The 16,839-nt window shown below is 38.7% G+C and overlaps 2 protein-coding genes across 2 annotated transcripts in view; both read left to right on the top strand.

Annotated features, from left to right (window-relative positions):
- Positions 1-16,839, top strand: part of cunh10orf88 (chromosome unknown C10orf88 homolog) — an 80,146-nt gene that overhangs the window by 16,138 nt on the left and 47,169 nt on the right. The gene's annotated exons all lie outside the window — the stretch shown is intronic.
- tmem63a (transmembrane protein 63A) lies at positions 1,931-15,738 on the top strand. The gene is made up of 23 exons (XM_010770460.1): positions 1,931-2,009; positions 4,273-4,455; positions 4,745-4,821; positions 4,911-4,989; positions 5,335-5,372; positions 5,489-5,631; positions 6,208-6,259; positions 6,381-6,489; positions 6,977-7,047; positions 7,144-7,224; positions 7,567-7,684; positions 8,039-8,172; positions 8,606-8,749; positions 9,572-9,725; positions 9,812-9,918; positions 10,020-10,106; positions 11,029-11,094; positions 11,471-11,633; positions 11,805-11,910; positions 12,030-12,197; positions 13,634-13,749; positions 13,831-13,881; positions 14,306-15,738. Exons 2-23 carry the CDS (start codon positions 4,294-4,296, stop codon positions 14,441-14,443), a joined length of 2,364 nt encoding a protein of 787 aa, XP_010768762.1. The 5' UTR covers positions 1,931-2,009; positions 4,273-4,293; the 3' UTR covers positions 14,444-15,738.

The following is a 16,839-nucleotide window of genomic DNA, read 5'->3' as shown; positions in this document are numbered from 1 at the left end:
AGAGCATAGCTGCTGGAGAACACACACCAATCTGCTTTGGTTTTCATTTATGACAGTGAGTGTCACTGTCTTTGGGAGGGATCACTGAGAGGAATATAGAGTTACAGAAGGAGTGGCCGTGTGTTGTGTACACTGTGTTAACATTAGCCATTTCTCCAACACTGTGAGAATGTAAAATCATCTGCGTTTTCTGCTTGACCTTCTATGTCATTGACCTTTACAAAATGGCCTTTTTCCTCTTTCATTTTTATAGCCAAAGAGGAACAAGAAAATTGAGCGCCAAAAAAACGTCCACTCATTTTGTGATTCAGAATTGCAAAATAATGAAGAGAAACATTTTCAAATTATTTCACAATCGCTATGACTCAACATCAGCTTCATTTTAACAAAGAATACCAAAGAAGGGAGTCTTCTATTGAGTGCTAAATATAGCTAACAGATAATAAGTCACCACGTTCCATTGACTTTTTCCGCATTCACAAGGCAATTACAGTGTGATTTTAAGAGTACAGAAGAAGATATTCATTTTAGAGGACTTCTATTGTATTCGGAATTTTCAATACTTATAATTATCTTTCCGTGCCTAAGATTTATGTAAAAAGATCTGAACCCCTACAGAGACACTCTTTATTCTCAATCAAAACATATATTTAAACAAAAAAAACTGATAATCTATAATAATTCAAAATGGTAATGCAATTATTGCAGAGTACTGCATCTTGTTGGAATGGCATGACAGGAGGTCTTTATCTTTATGCATCAGGAAAATGCAACAATTATCCAAAATACACCACCAGTTATGTTAAAAAGACAGATAGATGTGAAGATTGATGCTACTATTATGTGGTAAGGTAAATATAAAGCTATCAGACACAGTATTTAGCTCAGCTTTTCATCTAAAATATACTGGGGGAATTGGTACCCTCTTACATAAAGTGATACTGTTCTGTGTGGAAAGTAAAATGTTGACATGTATTGGTACAGCCACAGGGATCAGCCTGCCTTTGTATTAACTCTGCATGATCCCTTTTTTGTGTCAAACTTTAACATTTTAAGTTAAATTAACATTAATCTCACTGTTTTGTCAGCCTGTACTGTTATTGATTCGACCTTACTTTTTACAGAGCTTGTTATCTCGTGTCCAGTTAACTTAAAGGTGGGGTAATTCACTTCAGAAACACTTTTTGTTATATGAATGCTCTTAACATCCCGATAGCAATGAATATATTAAATGCTTTGACAATAAATACATTAAAAAAATGTGATCTGTGGAAGCCGTGGCGCTAAAATAACTGGATGGCCTACCTGCCTGTCAGCCTTCCATCTGTGTGTGTGTGTTGAAGGAGGGGCTCTGTAGGGAAGTCTGAGGAAGGGGCAGATATTTAGTAGTTTCAAATTCTAGCGCACTCGAGCTGGTTTCTCCATTCTTACCTACCCTACCTTTAACTTGGTAACTTTTAGTAAAAATGAAAGTGTTGCTTACACAGTAATGCATCAGTAATAAGATTAATACAATAATTTAACACAGGGCCCATTCTGCACAATAAGGGCTACTGTAAAGTACCTGTTATACTTTCAATAAGTTAAGTAGGCTACATTTTGCTTTCGTGCAAAATTAAAATTATGAAAACAAAACAAACATTGGTTTTATTATGGGGCACTTTCATTGAGTGGTTCAGCTATTTTTTTACTGAAGTGAAACAGCTCACTTCTTCCAGCTCTTTTTGTAGGCTAACACTTAAATACATTATGCTGCTGTTAGACTATTTTACTTCAGGAATTGTACTTATGTAAGTCATTGTAAATTATTTTTACAAGAGTAAGAAGGGAGGGTCCCTTCTGTAAAGGCTTGAGGACTGGTTGGAACTGAGCACGAGACAGCATACTGCTCTGCTGCAGCGTCTGCGCATGCGTGGGACATAAAGGGGAAGGAGCGGAGACGTTTACATATTTCAAGTTAACTGTGGAGAAAACTTTCCTTCAGTGAGGAATAAAAGACGAACATACAGGTAGGACAGAGTTACTTACAAATACCTTTTTTTGTTGTCAACATGGGAGCGAGTGCTACTATCAGGCATGTAAATATAGTTAGTTCACGGACGTTGACATAGCCAAAACTTTTGCTTACATCATAGTAGCATTAGCAACTCTTCGTCTACCCTGTAGCTTCTGTACCTGTTGATTTAAAAACGTGTTCCTTGAACACAACATGATATTTGTTTAACTTCAAGGGTGGCCAGTCCACCAAGTGTCATTAAAGGAACCGCGCTTGTTCTGATGCTGAACGTTCACTCAAAATGTCATAAAAAGAAAACATCTGTTGGGAAAAAATGCCTCCAGTCAAATTTAGAAGATTACTGCTACAGGAGTTCTCTTTTGAGTTATGCTTTTTTGTCACATTTAGAGTCAGGGTTTACAGAAAAAAGCTCAGCGGTTACATACATTATAACTTTAACCACCCCCGCGTGACTGAGCGTGGCCGAGCTCAGTGAGGAAGGCAGGCTGTGTTGTGACGATGTGACACTTCTGAAACCTCAAAGACTATTTTACTTTTAGTTTCGGCAAAGGCACGGTTCACCATGACAAACCCCTTATTCCAAGTTTAGACATAGTCAAATGTAACCACAGTCGTAATTATGTTGATATCCACTTGCCCTCCAGGATTTACAAAGCTCCTTAAAGTAACCAAGCAAGCAGTGTAATGCAACTATTTACTTAAAAGTGGTAGTATTAGTGGTTGAAGTATTAGTAGGCCCACTTAAGTACACTTTTCAGTATTTCCAATATGTTACTGTGTTTACTGTAATACATTCAGATGAAAAATATTGTATGCTACTATTTAATCCACTACATTTGCTCGTTTCTTTGAATACATAGAATTTACAACACAGGTGGTCAGCTGCAACAATAATATGGCGATTGCCAAACAATTGTATTAGTATTGGTTTTATTGGTTTTATATAATATAAAATATATAATATAATATAATATATACCACATATACCAAAGAAAATTCCTCGTATGTGTAAACCTACTTGGTAATAAAACCGATTCTGAAAGTTATTTTTCATTCAAATATGGCAGATAATAGTGTTGTCAGTTTAAAAAAAAAAAGAAGTATTTTCTCTGTTTCAATCATTAAACTTAATTTATTTGGGTTTTGAACTGAACTGGCCCTAATGGTACATGTGTCAAATATAAGGTTATAGAATAAGATATCCAACAGTATATGTAGTGGTTATAACTAGCTTCGGCTCTCCAAGCTACAAACAAAGCTCTTTCTTTTTTCTTTTATGAAGGGGTCATTTAGCTGTACAATGAAAATAAATCAATATCATTTTGCTACTTTTACTGAAAGATCTGACATTTCCGACAGCACAGGAAACCATCTTATCTCTTATCCTTGCAACCAAATAAAACACCACATGATTTTTATGCGTCCTCCTCCTTTAGCTGGCCTGCAGTATGCATGGTGTGCATGGGTGTCATCTGATTTCATCTTTAATTGCAGGAACACAACTTAATTTAAAGAAGTTGAAAGCAGCTTAGTTGTTTGGATGAACAGCTGCATCCTCTTGTTAGGCCAACCCTGATAGGACAAGGTCTCTTCTGTGTAGAGCTGTAATTATTAGATAATTCATCCATCAGTGAATGGACAGAAAAGGTTGATAATCGAATAATCATTTAAGTAAAAATGTAAAATATTCTCTGGTTACAGGACCTTAAATGTCCATTTTATTCTTTCTTTTTTTTGGGGAGAATTGCATAATTTCTCTTTTGTTATTATCAATGACGATGTATTATCTTTAGCAACTGGATACAACAACCTGGACTATGGGAAACTGTGACAAGACATTTTTTTAAATATTTTGATGTTCTTAATATCTTTAAAGGGAAAATAATTGATAATCGCAATAACCGGTAACTACACTCTTGTTTTGCTGTGCTATTGAGTCTGAAGTGTTGAAGGAAATGCAAATGTGTGGCTTTTTTCATTTTTCGAGCAAAAATGTCAAATATTTGCTTGTTTTAACATGTGAGGATTTGACATTTTCTTAATATTAAATAATTATTTGTAGGGTTTTGTACTGTAGGTGGGTATAAAGACTGTGTCCTGCATCTTTCAGTAGGTTATCTTCAGACGTATCAACAATGAATCAATAAAACAAAGAAAAGTGTTGTTACTTGCAGTTCTTATTTTTTTCTTATCACTGTGACTAGCAGCTTTTGTCTCTTGGAGGAAGTTTCTCAATGTATGATCAATGTGTGCAGAGAAGCTGGTCTGCTGCAGTGATGTCTGCCCTGTGGTGGCCCCTGTCGGACTCCAATGGCACGACTCCCGCCGGCTTCCCGGACAACGGGAGCTGCTTCAGCGCCACACAGAGCACCGTGCTAAAGGGAGTCGGCTTTGGAGGAGTGCCAATCGTGCTGCTGCTCGATTTCTGTGTCTTTCTGGTACGTCCACTAATTAACTGTGTGTCTGCCTGTTATTTAATCAAGAGAGGAAAGACTAGAAATCATTCTGAGGCAATCCCAAACAAAGTGCCTTGTATTTTCTCCAAATATTTCTTTATTTTAACGTAAAAAATACAGAACAACATTCCTTCCCATTAAGATGTACATCAACTGATTAAATCCATACTTTCCTTAACCAACCCCTGCTTTATTTGTGTTATCTATATAAGTTATTACCCATTGTCATGAGTTTAAAGCTGATTGGTTCTATTTCTCATGTGACCCACAGGTGTTGCTGATGGTCTTCTCTATTATCAGGAGGAAGTTCTGGGACTACGGGCGTCTGGCATTATTTACAGACGAAGGGTCGGTTCATGGTTTTCAATGTGCAATACTGTCCAGAATAGTGAAAGATGAAAATGATTTGTTCCTTAACTATCTACTTTGTGTATCAGGTTCACAGAGTCAACACACCGGCGCTATGGACACAAGTCTTCCGTAGCGTCCAATACGGATGACCCTGAGTATGAATTGGTATGTAAAAGAAGACATTGTTTTTTAAAGGGGCCCTATTATTCTTTAGGGGTTTTCCCTTCCCTGTAGTGTGGTATATTGGTTTTTGTGACAGACAGGCCAGCGAACTCTGGTTTCACACAGAGGGTGAAAAGAGCTGCTGCAGCACAGGCTTGATAAGAAACATAAAGCACTTTTTGAACATTAAAGCACGTAAACATGTCATAGTAGAGACACAAAATACAAATATGAACCTGAAAACTAGCATAATATCGCCTTTTTAATCATTTGAAACCTTAACAATAAATAACTCGGACTATCCTTCATTAATGTATATTTCACCGTATGTACTATTTTCTGTTTTAGGGATTTTGCTCTTGGCTGCCTTTCATCCTCAGAATGGAGTGAGTGACATTTGCTCAATATTACTGATATTGGGGCTAAACCAAAGCTATATTGATTGTTTGTATATAATCCATGTGTTGGTGCTTTCTAATCAGTGTGTGTTGGTGTGTTTCAGCGAGGGAAAAATAAAAGCCAGGTGTGGCATGGATGCTGTTCACTACCTGTCCTTCCAGCGTCATCTGATCGTCCTGCTGATCGTCTTAACCATCACCTCGCTCTCAATCATACTGCCTGTCAACATGACGGGAGACCTGCTGGGTGCGTTTTGCACTTTTTTCTCCTGTCTCTTAATGGCTAAAACTATAGAAAACACATATAAGTGTATGGGTCAGGTGTGCATTTATGATGGCTTCAAATGTAATTCAATTGGGTCTAATTTAGAATCTGCACTGACCATTTTCAAAACAATAAGGCTTTACTTTCCTCATAAAAACGTTTAACCTGCACTTTTAGTTTTTGTATCATAACGTACCTACACTGGAATCATATTTCTAAATGGACATGTTTATATACTTAACATAATTATAATTATCCATATCTGCATACATTTAAACACCTTTAATTTAAATATATTACAATTACTTATTAATTATTATTATTCTCCTTTTGTGAACCCTTTCCCATCCTGTTCTTCAATGTTATTACTTTTGAAGCTATGACTCATTACTAAGACTTATCTCATATTATAATCAGTGACTCAAAGTCCCAAAACTGTGTGGTTTATTTATTTTTGTGTGAAATGCAGGCTGCTTGTGTATCTTTTTCAGTTGTGTTCATATTTACATGTGTACTAGTAGGACTCTTGTTTATTAAAATGCTCTTTCTTTCTGTCAGGTAATGATCCAGAGAGTTTTGGAAGGACAACGGTGGGAAATATCCAAATGGGGTAACTACTGTATTAAAACATTTTTTAATATATAAACAAAAGTTTGTATTAGAATACAGTTTTTTGGGTTGGTCATGACTAAATACTTACTGATGACTGTCATTTTACCTTCTGCTTGTAGAAGCAACATGTTATGGCTGCATACAGTGTTTGCAGTTCTGTACCTGATCCTGACTGTTGTTATGCTGCGGCATCACACGTCACAGATGAAGGGCATGCGCAGAGAGACGGTGAGTCTCTCACTAGATTTAAGGTCCTTAGGAAATCGCTCTGACAGTGTCCACATTACTGACTTGAGGATATTGTAACAACAATACTATGTGCGCTATATAATTTATACTATTTACCAATGTGTTTACTGGATGATGCTTCAGTACTCAGTGTAACATCTCTGTGGGCAATATTCACTTTGTATACTCTATTAATATTAATGTTCCATATGTTCACTTACTTCTACTTGTTTTTTTTACCATGGATGTTTACTTATATGATTAATTATTTTATGTGTTTTTGCCTCTTTATTGAATATATTACTCTACTTCTTCACTCATGTTAACTTTAGTCTGCACTGTCCCTTCACTGTAACATGCACGTTCACGTGCTGAGGGATGACTAAAGGATTTCTATTTCTATAATAAAAGTCAGATGACAGAGTTTAAATGCTGTGGCTCAGCCGTGCTGCTACCTGACTAGTCTTCATTTCTGTTTCGTTTCTAGGCGAGAGACACTTTGTTTGTGTGTTCAGTCTCTAAAACGGCGACAGAGGAATCTGTAAAGACCCATTTCATGTAAGTTCACTGCATTGATGCGATTTACAGTTTCCTAAGTTGGTAAAGTCACATTTTCAAGCTCGATTTCTCAATATCCACGCTGTTTTTGCACAGAGAGGCGTACCCTTCCTGTCGAGTGTGTGCTGTGACCCTGGGCTATAACGTGGCCAAGCTCATGCACCTGGATAAAGAAAAGTAAGAAAACACAAGAAACAATCAATAAAATTACAAATATTTTCCCTTTTATCACTGTATCCTATTTTTTATATTAGTCTGTGCATTGATAATATCCACAAAGATAATTTCAACCTAACGGAGCAGCTTTAGTGACCTCATTAGTGTTATAGCTCATTATTTCAAATCAACAATACCTTACCTTACAATATTAAATTGGTTTCAGATGTTGTACGCTTGTCTGCAGAAGGAATCGTTGCAAACATGTTCATGTGTGGAATACTGAGGGGATATTAACTTCAGCTTTATTTTTACCCAGTTTAATCAACTTGTATTGCAACTTGTATTTTTATTCGTCCTCAGGGAGCGAGCTGGAAAAAACCTGCGCTACTACGAGCGTGTCCTGGAGAAAACAGGGGAACTTGAGTTGATTAACCCCCGTTTGTGCGGTCACCTCTGTTGCTGCGCCAGCTCTGAGAAGGTGAGATGGAGCAGGGACTACACGGGTTAGAACAGGGTGTGAAGATGCTTTTGTTTTCTATGTTCAAAAATAGGTTGATCAAATTAAAGCAATACTGCATATATACATGGTTTTCTCTGACTTCAAAGCTTAAAAACTATACAGCGAAAATGTTTTTTATTTATTTACAATGAAAGTGAATAAAGCAAACATGCTAAGTAGTTCATAAGATACAAATAAAGGTTGTTTCAAGTAAAGCCTGTATGTGTGTGTGTGTGTGTGTGTGTGTGTGTGTGTGTGTGTGTGTGTGTGTGTGTGTGTGTGTGTGTGTGTGTGTGTGTGTGTGTGTGTGTGTGTGTGTGTGTGTGAGATCAGGTTGATGCCATAGAGTTCTACAGAACTCAAGAAAAAGACCTGCTGGAGGAGGTGAGGAAGCAGACGGAGCTGGTGCCACAGCGCCCCCTGGGGATGGCCTTCGTCACCTTGCAGACCGAGGCTATGGCCAAATAGTGAGTACCAGATTAAAGGTTTCTTCATCTGTCAATACTGCCTCTGTATTTACTGTGAGGGAGGAGGAAACAACTGTACTGCCAGAGGTACTACTTCTACCTTTGGTAAAATAGTTTTAGTTAATCCAACTCTATCAAATGTATAATATGTGTCTGTTGATTGTGTGTATATACTGTATATGTATTCCTCTGGATTGTGGGAAACGGTATTTTGATCTCTGTCTGTACACACAAACTGAAAGATTGACAATAAAGTTCCCTTTTTATTTCTACAGTTTACGGCTGGCATGGCAGTATTATGTCAGCTAACTGTAATTGTTTCTCCGATGTTTTTTGATATCTCGATTTTATTGTCACGTGACTCTTTATTGGAAGCAGATGTATTGTTGTGTATCAAAGTGCATCACTAACAGTTGTCTTTCACTCACTCCAGCATCCTGAAGGACTTCAACGCTCTGGAGTGTGGGGGCACAGGCTTCCTCTGCGGGAGGACGCCCCAGCCGTCATCCGAGAGCTCAACTCTGAAAGTGAACAAGTGGAGCGTCAGCTTTGCACCCCATCCCAAAAATGTGTTCTGGTGAGACCTGAAACACAGTGTGTGCTCCATGAAAATCACATGACTTGGTTTCTATACAACTGGTGCCGATAGGGCTGGGCAATAATTAAATATTGTCGTAATTTGACTTTTAGTGCCATCACATGGTGTAATTACATTTTGGTGATTCCAATTATAATATAATCAAATATGTATTCAAAGTTTTATTTGTTGGTCTGATGTAACTCATTAAAGTGCAACAAAATGCATTCACTGTTAGACCTTTAACGTTATTAAAGTGATCTACTTTTGCTTGAGTTTCAACTTGGCATGGGATGAAGAAGAACCTATTAACATTTGTGTGGATCTGTATCCTAGCATGATATTCAAATTATGTTTAACATTAAATAATGAGTCTTTATTAAACAAAGAGTGTGCATACATAACATTAATACAAGAAAAATAAATAATGTCTCCCAGATTTAGTTATTAGCTAATTTTTCATCTGCAGTCCCTACATTTGTTATCATTGCATTCGTGTGTTGTCAGAACATTCTGAAAAATATTTCCATACTGGGTCAGAACAAGTTAGAACAAAAACTCAGAAACAGCTATTGACGGGTTTTCTTAGAAGCTCATGAACACACCAAAGTCAAATGAACGACTTCCCAACTCAACTGTGGAAAATAGCAACCTAAGTTATGTGGTAATGTTGACAAAAATAACTACATTTGACCTTTTGAAGTAGAGCAAGATAATTGGTATCACTGTATCGGCTGTTAACCGTTCAACCCACACTAATGTTTTTGCAACTTTGTGTTTAACAGTCACGTTGTTTCTGTTTACTCTTTCCCCATCATTCAGGGAGAATCTGTCACTGCGTGGTTTCCACTGGTACATGCGCTACTTGATGCTCAACTTCCTCCTTTTCTTCCTGCTCACCTTCCTCACGACTCCCACCATCATCATCAGCACCATGGACAAGTTCAACGTGACGATGCCCATCTACTATCTCAATGTGAGTCCTACACATGCAGACACGCCTCCGTGACATACTTCTGCTTTAAAACTATGAACCTAGTTTGTTTTGTTTTTTCTCCCCAGAGTCCCATCATCAGTCAGTTCTTCCCCACTCTGCTGCTGTGGTCCTTCTCTGCCCTGCTGCCTACCATAGTTTACTATTCTACAATAGGAGAGGCACACTGGAGCAGGTATTAAACACACACACACACACAATGATTTGTTTCTCTTAGCTGAGGACATTGTGTTTTTCTGTAACAACAGTTTTGATCGTGTGCCATCTGTGTCTCAGGTCCAGTGAGCAGCTGAGTATGATGCGTAAGCTTTACTTCTTCCTGCTCTTCATGGTGCTGATCCTCCCCTCGCTGGGGCTCACAAGGTAATCAACATCACTTCCTTCAACTAGGGCAGGGGTGTCCAAACTACGGCCATTTTGAATCGGCCCTCAGCAAATTCAAAAAGTATAATGGAGTATGGCCCACAAATGAAACTTGTGCTTGTCTTGTATTGTACTTCTTAAATATAGATGAAAACAGATATTACACAGTATTCATGTTCTAAGAAGCTCACTTTTTCAAACAAATTCAGTCAATTAAAGTTGAAACATTTTCTATCAAATCTAACCCTTCCTATTGCCTCTTATGATAAGCAATCTGAGGCTCCTGTTTTTAAGTAAATCAATGAAACCTTTTGGAGAGCTGTGATATAGGCTGTTATATTCAAGTATTAAGCATAAATGACCTACATTTGATTAATTTTGCTAACTTATGAGGCATTACACCTCACCTCTAGTGAGCGGCCCAGCCGTTTGTATATTTTTCTGTATGTGGCCCTCAGTGAACAAAGTTTGGACACCCCTTATCTAGGGGAAGAAGTGATTTAGTTGTCGTCTAATATAGCAATCAGTTTTTGGTATAAACAATGATAAATGGGGAACTTGGATTACATGAGGGAGGCTCCAAACTGTAATTATTTTGATTATAGAATACACATTTTGTCTACAAAATGTCATAATACATTGAAAAATGTCCATGCAAGTCTAATCAAAAAGTCTAAAGTGATATCTTTAAACATCCAGTTTTGTCAATCCATAACCTAAAAGGTATTCTGTTTTTAGTATGAAAGGAAACCTCCATATTTCAGTGACTGAAAACAGCAATTTCTGCCATTTGAATGAAAGATTACTTTTAAAATGTTTGACACTAACTTTTTAATTGATCAACTAATAATAAGTGAAACCATGTTTGCCGTAGGGAGAACATGGCCTAACATTTAGCAATATCTTTCTCTTTCTCCTTTAGCCTTGCGGTGTTCTTCCGCTGGCTGTTTGATAAGAAGTTTCTCGCTGATGGGAAACTGAGGTTTGAGTAAGTAATCCTTTTTTTTTTGTTTCTTGTACATTTAAAATCAAATAGTGACAAACTGTGTGCGTGTACATGCACTCGATCATTTGTACGTGTCTCATACTTTACCACAAGCTGTAAAAACACCACTTGTTCATTGCATGCACTACAAACACACACTCAAGTCTATCGCGTAACCATCAATGAAACATCCTCTGGCGGCTTTGTGTGTCATGCTGAAAATCCTGTGGTTGTAGTTGTGCTGTGCTTTAGTTTTGTTGTTGCTGTTTGTTGTGGTTGTTATTTTGTTTTGATGTTGTTATTTTAAAGGGAATATGTGCCGTCATGTGTTTTTATATCAGGTGTTATCTTAACAGAGATGTTTTTTACCCATAACCAGATGCGTGTTCCTACCTGACCAGGGGGCATTTTTTGTCAACTACGTCATCACAGCGGCCCTAGTGGGCTCTGGGATGGATTTGCTGCGGTTGCCAGGGTTACTGCTTTACATCATTCGCATGGTGTTTGCGCGCTCTGCTGCTGAAAGGAAATATGTCAAACAGGTTTGTAAAGGCATTTCAATGAAAGGAATGCTACACCTAAAACAAAGTTGTGTTTAAGTCAAGTAAATGAAAAGCTAACAGAAGACAATATTACATTTGTAGTTTTGTTTTAATTGATTCCCAGCTTCATTTCAACATTAACAAGCCACCTTCTTTACCTTCTATTTACAGAACCAGGCCTATGAGTTTGAATATGGAGCCATGTATGGCTGGTGCCTGTGTGTCTTCACTGTCATCATGGCTTACAGCATCATATGTCCTATTATTGTCCCTTTTGGTAAGTATTCATTATGTTGTTGTACACAAGCAGCATGACAACCAGTCATATAAATGTACAGTTTATTTCAGCTACAGGGTACGGTTTATAATGGCTGTGCTGTGTCCCACCCCCCTCAGGCCTCCTGTACATGATGCTGAAACACCTGGTGGACAAACACAACATGTACTTTGCCTACCTGCCTGCTCGCCTCGACAGCCAGGTGCACCTGGGAGCTGTCAATCAAGCCTTGGCTGCACCCATCATCTGCCTGATATGGCTCTACTTCTTTTCTGTCCTCAGACAAGGTTAGAAACAAACGTGGGCGTAACCTGGAGAAAGTAACCGTCCGTAAAGGGACCTGAGATTCCCTCATGGCAATGAAGAGACTGATATTAAAAACATGTAAATGGAAACACAAATATCCTGTAAGAAAGCTTGGTTGGTGTGTTAAAATGTTTGGCCTTAAAGGGGTATTTTGGATATTTAAAAGTGAGGTTGCTCTTATTATAATCAGTGTATTTCCTACAGTTGATGGTGGTCGGCACAGCCCCAGTTTGGAGAAAAAGCCTTTCTTAAAATAATATATATAAAATATCAGTTTATAGGTGGGGTAGGTAAGTTTGAGAAACCGGCTCAAGATACACTTTTAGTTATATTCCATGGAATGCTCTTAACATCTCGATAGCAATGAATTGTGATGAAAAAAGGGCTTTGACAAAAAATCCATAAAAAATGTCATCTGTGGAAGCCGTAGCGCTGTAAAAAGCACGGCCAATCATTTTAGCCGGCCCGGCTAAAATAACTGGATGGCCTACCTGCCTGTCAGCCTTCCATCTGTGCACAAACTTATCTCGTGCCCTCATTGGTCATGTGCGCGTTCATGTGTGTTGGAGGAGGGGCTCTGTAAGGAAGTGGCAGAGTTTTTCCGCACTCGAGCTGGTTTCTCCAAAATGACCTACCCCACCTTTAAGTCTTTGCTATATTAAGAACATATTCACATCTTTACCTTGGCGTAAGACAGTCCTTTCTCAAGGGGAACTGAAGTCATTATCTATGCTCTTTGTAAAGCCACCTGACCCCGTGACTATAACAGTCATTTTAATTAGCAGAACTAGGGATTTCCTGGTCTTCCTGTGTGTTGGCTTGCATATGTTGTGACATGTTTCCATGTTTTTTTTGTTGTTGTATATTATAGCTAATTCCATCTGTGGTCCTCATGTTCAATGTTCAAAAAGCTCTTTCTTTTCTCATACTGCCTGTGCTGCAGCTCCTCTTTTCACCCTCTGTCTGAAACCAAAGCCCAGTCTGCTCTGATTGGTTAGCTGGCCGACTCTCTTGTGATTGGTCAATTGATTTAAGATTTCCCGCCCCTTAGCCTGTCACGAACAATGTGTTGGAGCGCCAGCCAATAGAAGCAAGAGTGTTACTGTACATAGAGATGTGAAGGAAGTAAACAAAGGATTACAATGGAGGCGTTTCAAACAGGGGCTAGAGGAGGAGGGGGGGGGGACGGGGGGGGGGGGGGGAGAGAAACTTCCTCTGGAGGAAACTTTGGGATATGAGCCTTTGCAGACCATTTACATGCACAAAAACCTATATAACAAACTACAGGAAAGGAAAAACCCCAAAAGCACAATATGGACTGTTTCTTACTACATAATCACATGCATGTATGTGTTTGCATGCAGCCACACAAAGCAAAATGGCTGTGTGTTTTTGAACTATATGTGTGTTGTTTCAGGTTTCTGGGCTCCCCCCGCTCTGTTCACTCTGGTGGTCCTGTGTATCACCGTCTTCATCTGCATCGGCTACACCTGCTTTGGTAATTTCAAGTACCTCAGTCCACACAACTATGAGGTGAGCGTTTGATTTGGTATGCTGTTACTCTCTTTGTCCTCCTCCACTCTGAGCCTTCATGTTGTTTATGTTCTCCTGCAGGTGAAAGAGGAGGACGAGGACACAGAGAAAGGAGTGGAAGAAAACACCATGGTACTGTACTTGTTCCCAAACAAAGCACACAGCCTGAATACAAAGACCACATGTTAGGGCAGGACAGATCTTTAGTTAACCCACCTGAGCTTTTGCTGGTAAATTCTATAAACCCATTTGTCACCACCCCCACGGTTTGTTACTCATTAACAAAGTGAACATACCGGAGCTGTTGAGGTCATTTCTGAACCTTATGTTAAAGACCCAATCAGCTATTGTTGCAGTGAACTTTAGCAGTTATTCAAACATGTCCTAGTTTGCCTACTTACTTAATCTTCAACATTCTTTTCTATAAAAAATTATACTTTGGCCTTTGAGTGCATTATTTTCCTCATACACACCAGGGAGCATGTTGCAAATGAATATTGAGAAACACCCCGTTGTTGATTTCAGCTCTTTTCTCTTTTGTATTCTTTGATTGCAGGTCTATCTCCCCAGAGTGCTTGATCCCAAATCGCCTGCCAGCGCACAAGAGGGATCTAAAATACCCTCTTACGGTTCTACGGTGGGGAGCCCCGCCCACAGCACCAGCCCCTTGGCGGAGAGCGTGTCGGATGGCTGAATCAGCGTATCCCAGAACTGAGTCAAAGCTTGGGAGGATGCCCATGACTTATTGGATGTAAAATCTGATTTCTGATCAGTTCTGCATTTAAGTTGGCATTTGAATTCCCTTCCACTGCTGAGTAGGATGAGACATTTATTTTGAGAGAAAGAGAACAACGTGCAACTCTTATAGCACTGTGTCGCCCAAATGCTAAATGGTATATGGACTGCATATATCATCCTATGTCTTTGTGACCCTTCAAAATTATTTTTCATGTACAAGTCGCATACGCACAATAATACAGAGGCAGGGGCTTCGTGAGACATTCACACACACCATTGGCAATGTCATGAAGAGCAATTTGGGGTTCAAAAACTCAGCCCATTGGACAGTTTTACATGTTGACAGCAGGGGCTGGGGATCAACACCAATCAGACCTCCTGATTGATGGACGACCACTTAGCTTCATAAGCCACAGCCGCCCATTGGCCGACCAAAAGTTAGTAAATGTATGAGTTAAAAGTAAAAGTAGGGGACAGTGTTTTAGAGCAAAAATAGCTTTTTAGGATTTATTATAATATAATAATTTATGTTCTATCTGATAAATATTTGCACTTGATCAGCATAGCAGACACAACCTGCTGAGTCTTCTATTTGAAGCTTATCAATCATAAAGCACAGTTCATTTTTGTATTTTCTGTAAAAGACCTCTCTGCAACAAATTAATTGCCAAAAACCTGACATTACAAACAAACCAGATCCATATCCTGCACTAATCATGCAAGGATTACCAGAACAAGAGAATCCAGCCAGCAACACTGATGCCAAAGAGGTGAACAGGCAGAGCTTTCCGTTTGTTAAGATTTCTTCACTGCGCCTTTTGTGATGCGATATGTCAACACCTGCCAAGGGAATAACTTATTTCCTCATGTTCATAATGCACTTTTTGTATCAAGAGAGGCCTGTTTTGTGTCGACTAACGTAACCTTTAAGTGGGCTTTAATATTGAAACATTGTTTTTATCAGTATTGCAGGGGTTTTGCAACCAAAACTGTTATTTTTCCACATATGATTTTAAGTGTTAGGGTGGGATTATATAACGATTAGAGCCATAAAGCCATTCTTTTTTCAATCATGCTGTCCCATAAAAGAAGGATTTTTGATTAAGAACCAGGTCAATTTTTATTTGTATGTTATATTTTTTACTACTATACCTGTATGTTTTTGCAGCTGTATATTAACAAGTACTAAAGGCATAATTGTACCTGTGCAATGGTTTGTAATAATGGTGCCGAGAAATAATACAAATGTTCCGGTTATGCCTGTGTTTTGTCATTCGGGGGCACTGTTGAGCTGCAGTGGGTTAGCTTGACTTTTGATACATTCATGCAGCAGTGCAAAGGGACTAATGCACAATGTTGCATTGAGGATTTCTAAGTTATACTGACATTGGTATGAGCCAGTTTACTGGGCGACATTTCCAGTGGCTCCACCTCCTCACCTGATCCTTCCCTATTGTCTCCCTTTCCTTTTGCTTCCTTTTTCCCCTGCCCTTTTCCCCTTTCTCGCCACGGTAGCTGCCTCAGCTGAGAAAGACCTCTTTTGTTGTTTGAGGATTTTTAGCGTGCTGTATGGATTAGCACAGTTGTTAAATATGGGTAATGAAGTGCTAAGCTAACATATATAGTGGTGAAAAGAGGGGATTGAACAAGGATACGTTTCCCATCCTGTGCCTCGCAATAATTATTGGAATTAACTACAAAACAGGAAAAGTAGCTACTAAAGGGCTCCTTAATAACTTAACAACTGAACACTTTTAAATATGTGAAACATTTTTCTATTAGGTTTCATTATTTGCCTTATAGAGGTCTAATATTACATTACAGGCCTAACACATAAAGACATTCATTGCACTTTAGCTGCTGATAAATACATATTTTGTGACTGGCCACTCAAAGTTTGAAGATCGTTTACCAAAGAGACTGAAAACACTTATTTAAATCATTTTTTTAAAGTGTGGTAATATCTAAGTGCACAAAGGTTATTGACTGAATGTTACCCCTCATGTCGGACAAAGATTAGGCATTACAAAACAATCTCTCTTGTTTACTCTTTCTCAAGTATTATTTGTGTGTGTGTGTGTGTGTGTGTGTGTGTGTGTGTGTGTGTGTGTGTGTGTGTGTGTGTGAGAGTGAGTGAGAGAGAGATATTAAGCAATACAAACACTCTTCTCAGTATGCCAGAAGCGATAATAAAACCGATAATATAGATTCTTTTTTTTTTGACGAAAAATGTAATAATCACAAAAACACACACTGCACGACTCCCATGCAAAGAAACTCAGAGATAGATTCGAAAAGACATACCTCAACAAAGTCCCATGAGAAAGCTGTGCAGGGTCAGGATGAGGGGGC

This window comes from Notothenia coriiceps, unplaced genomic scaffold (assembly GCF_000735185.1).
Source record: "Notothenia coriiceps isolate Sejong01 unplaced genomic scaffold, NC01 NC01_scaffold00000339, whole genome shotgun sequence".
Lineage (NCBI taxonomy): Eukaryota > Metazoa > Chordata > Actinopteri > Perciformes > Nototheniidae > Notothenia > Notothenia coriiceps.
Note: the sequence above shows the minus strand (reverse complement) of the source record. Positions and strands in the feature narration are given on the sequence as shown.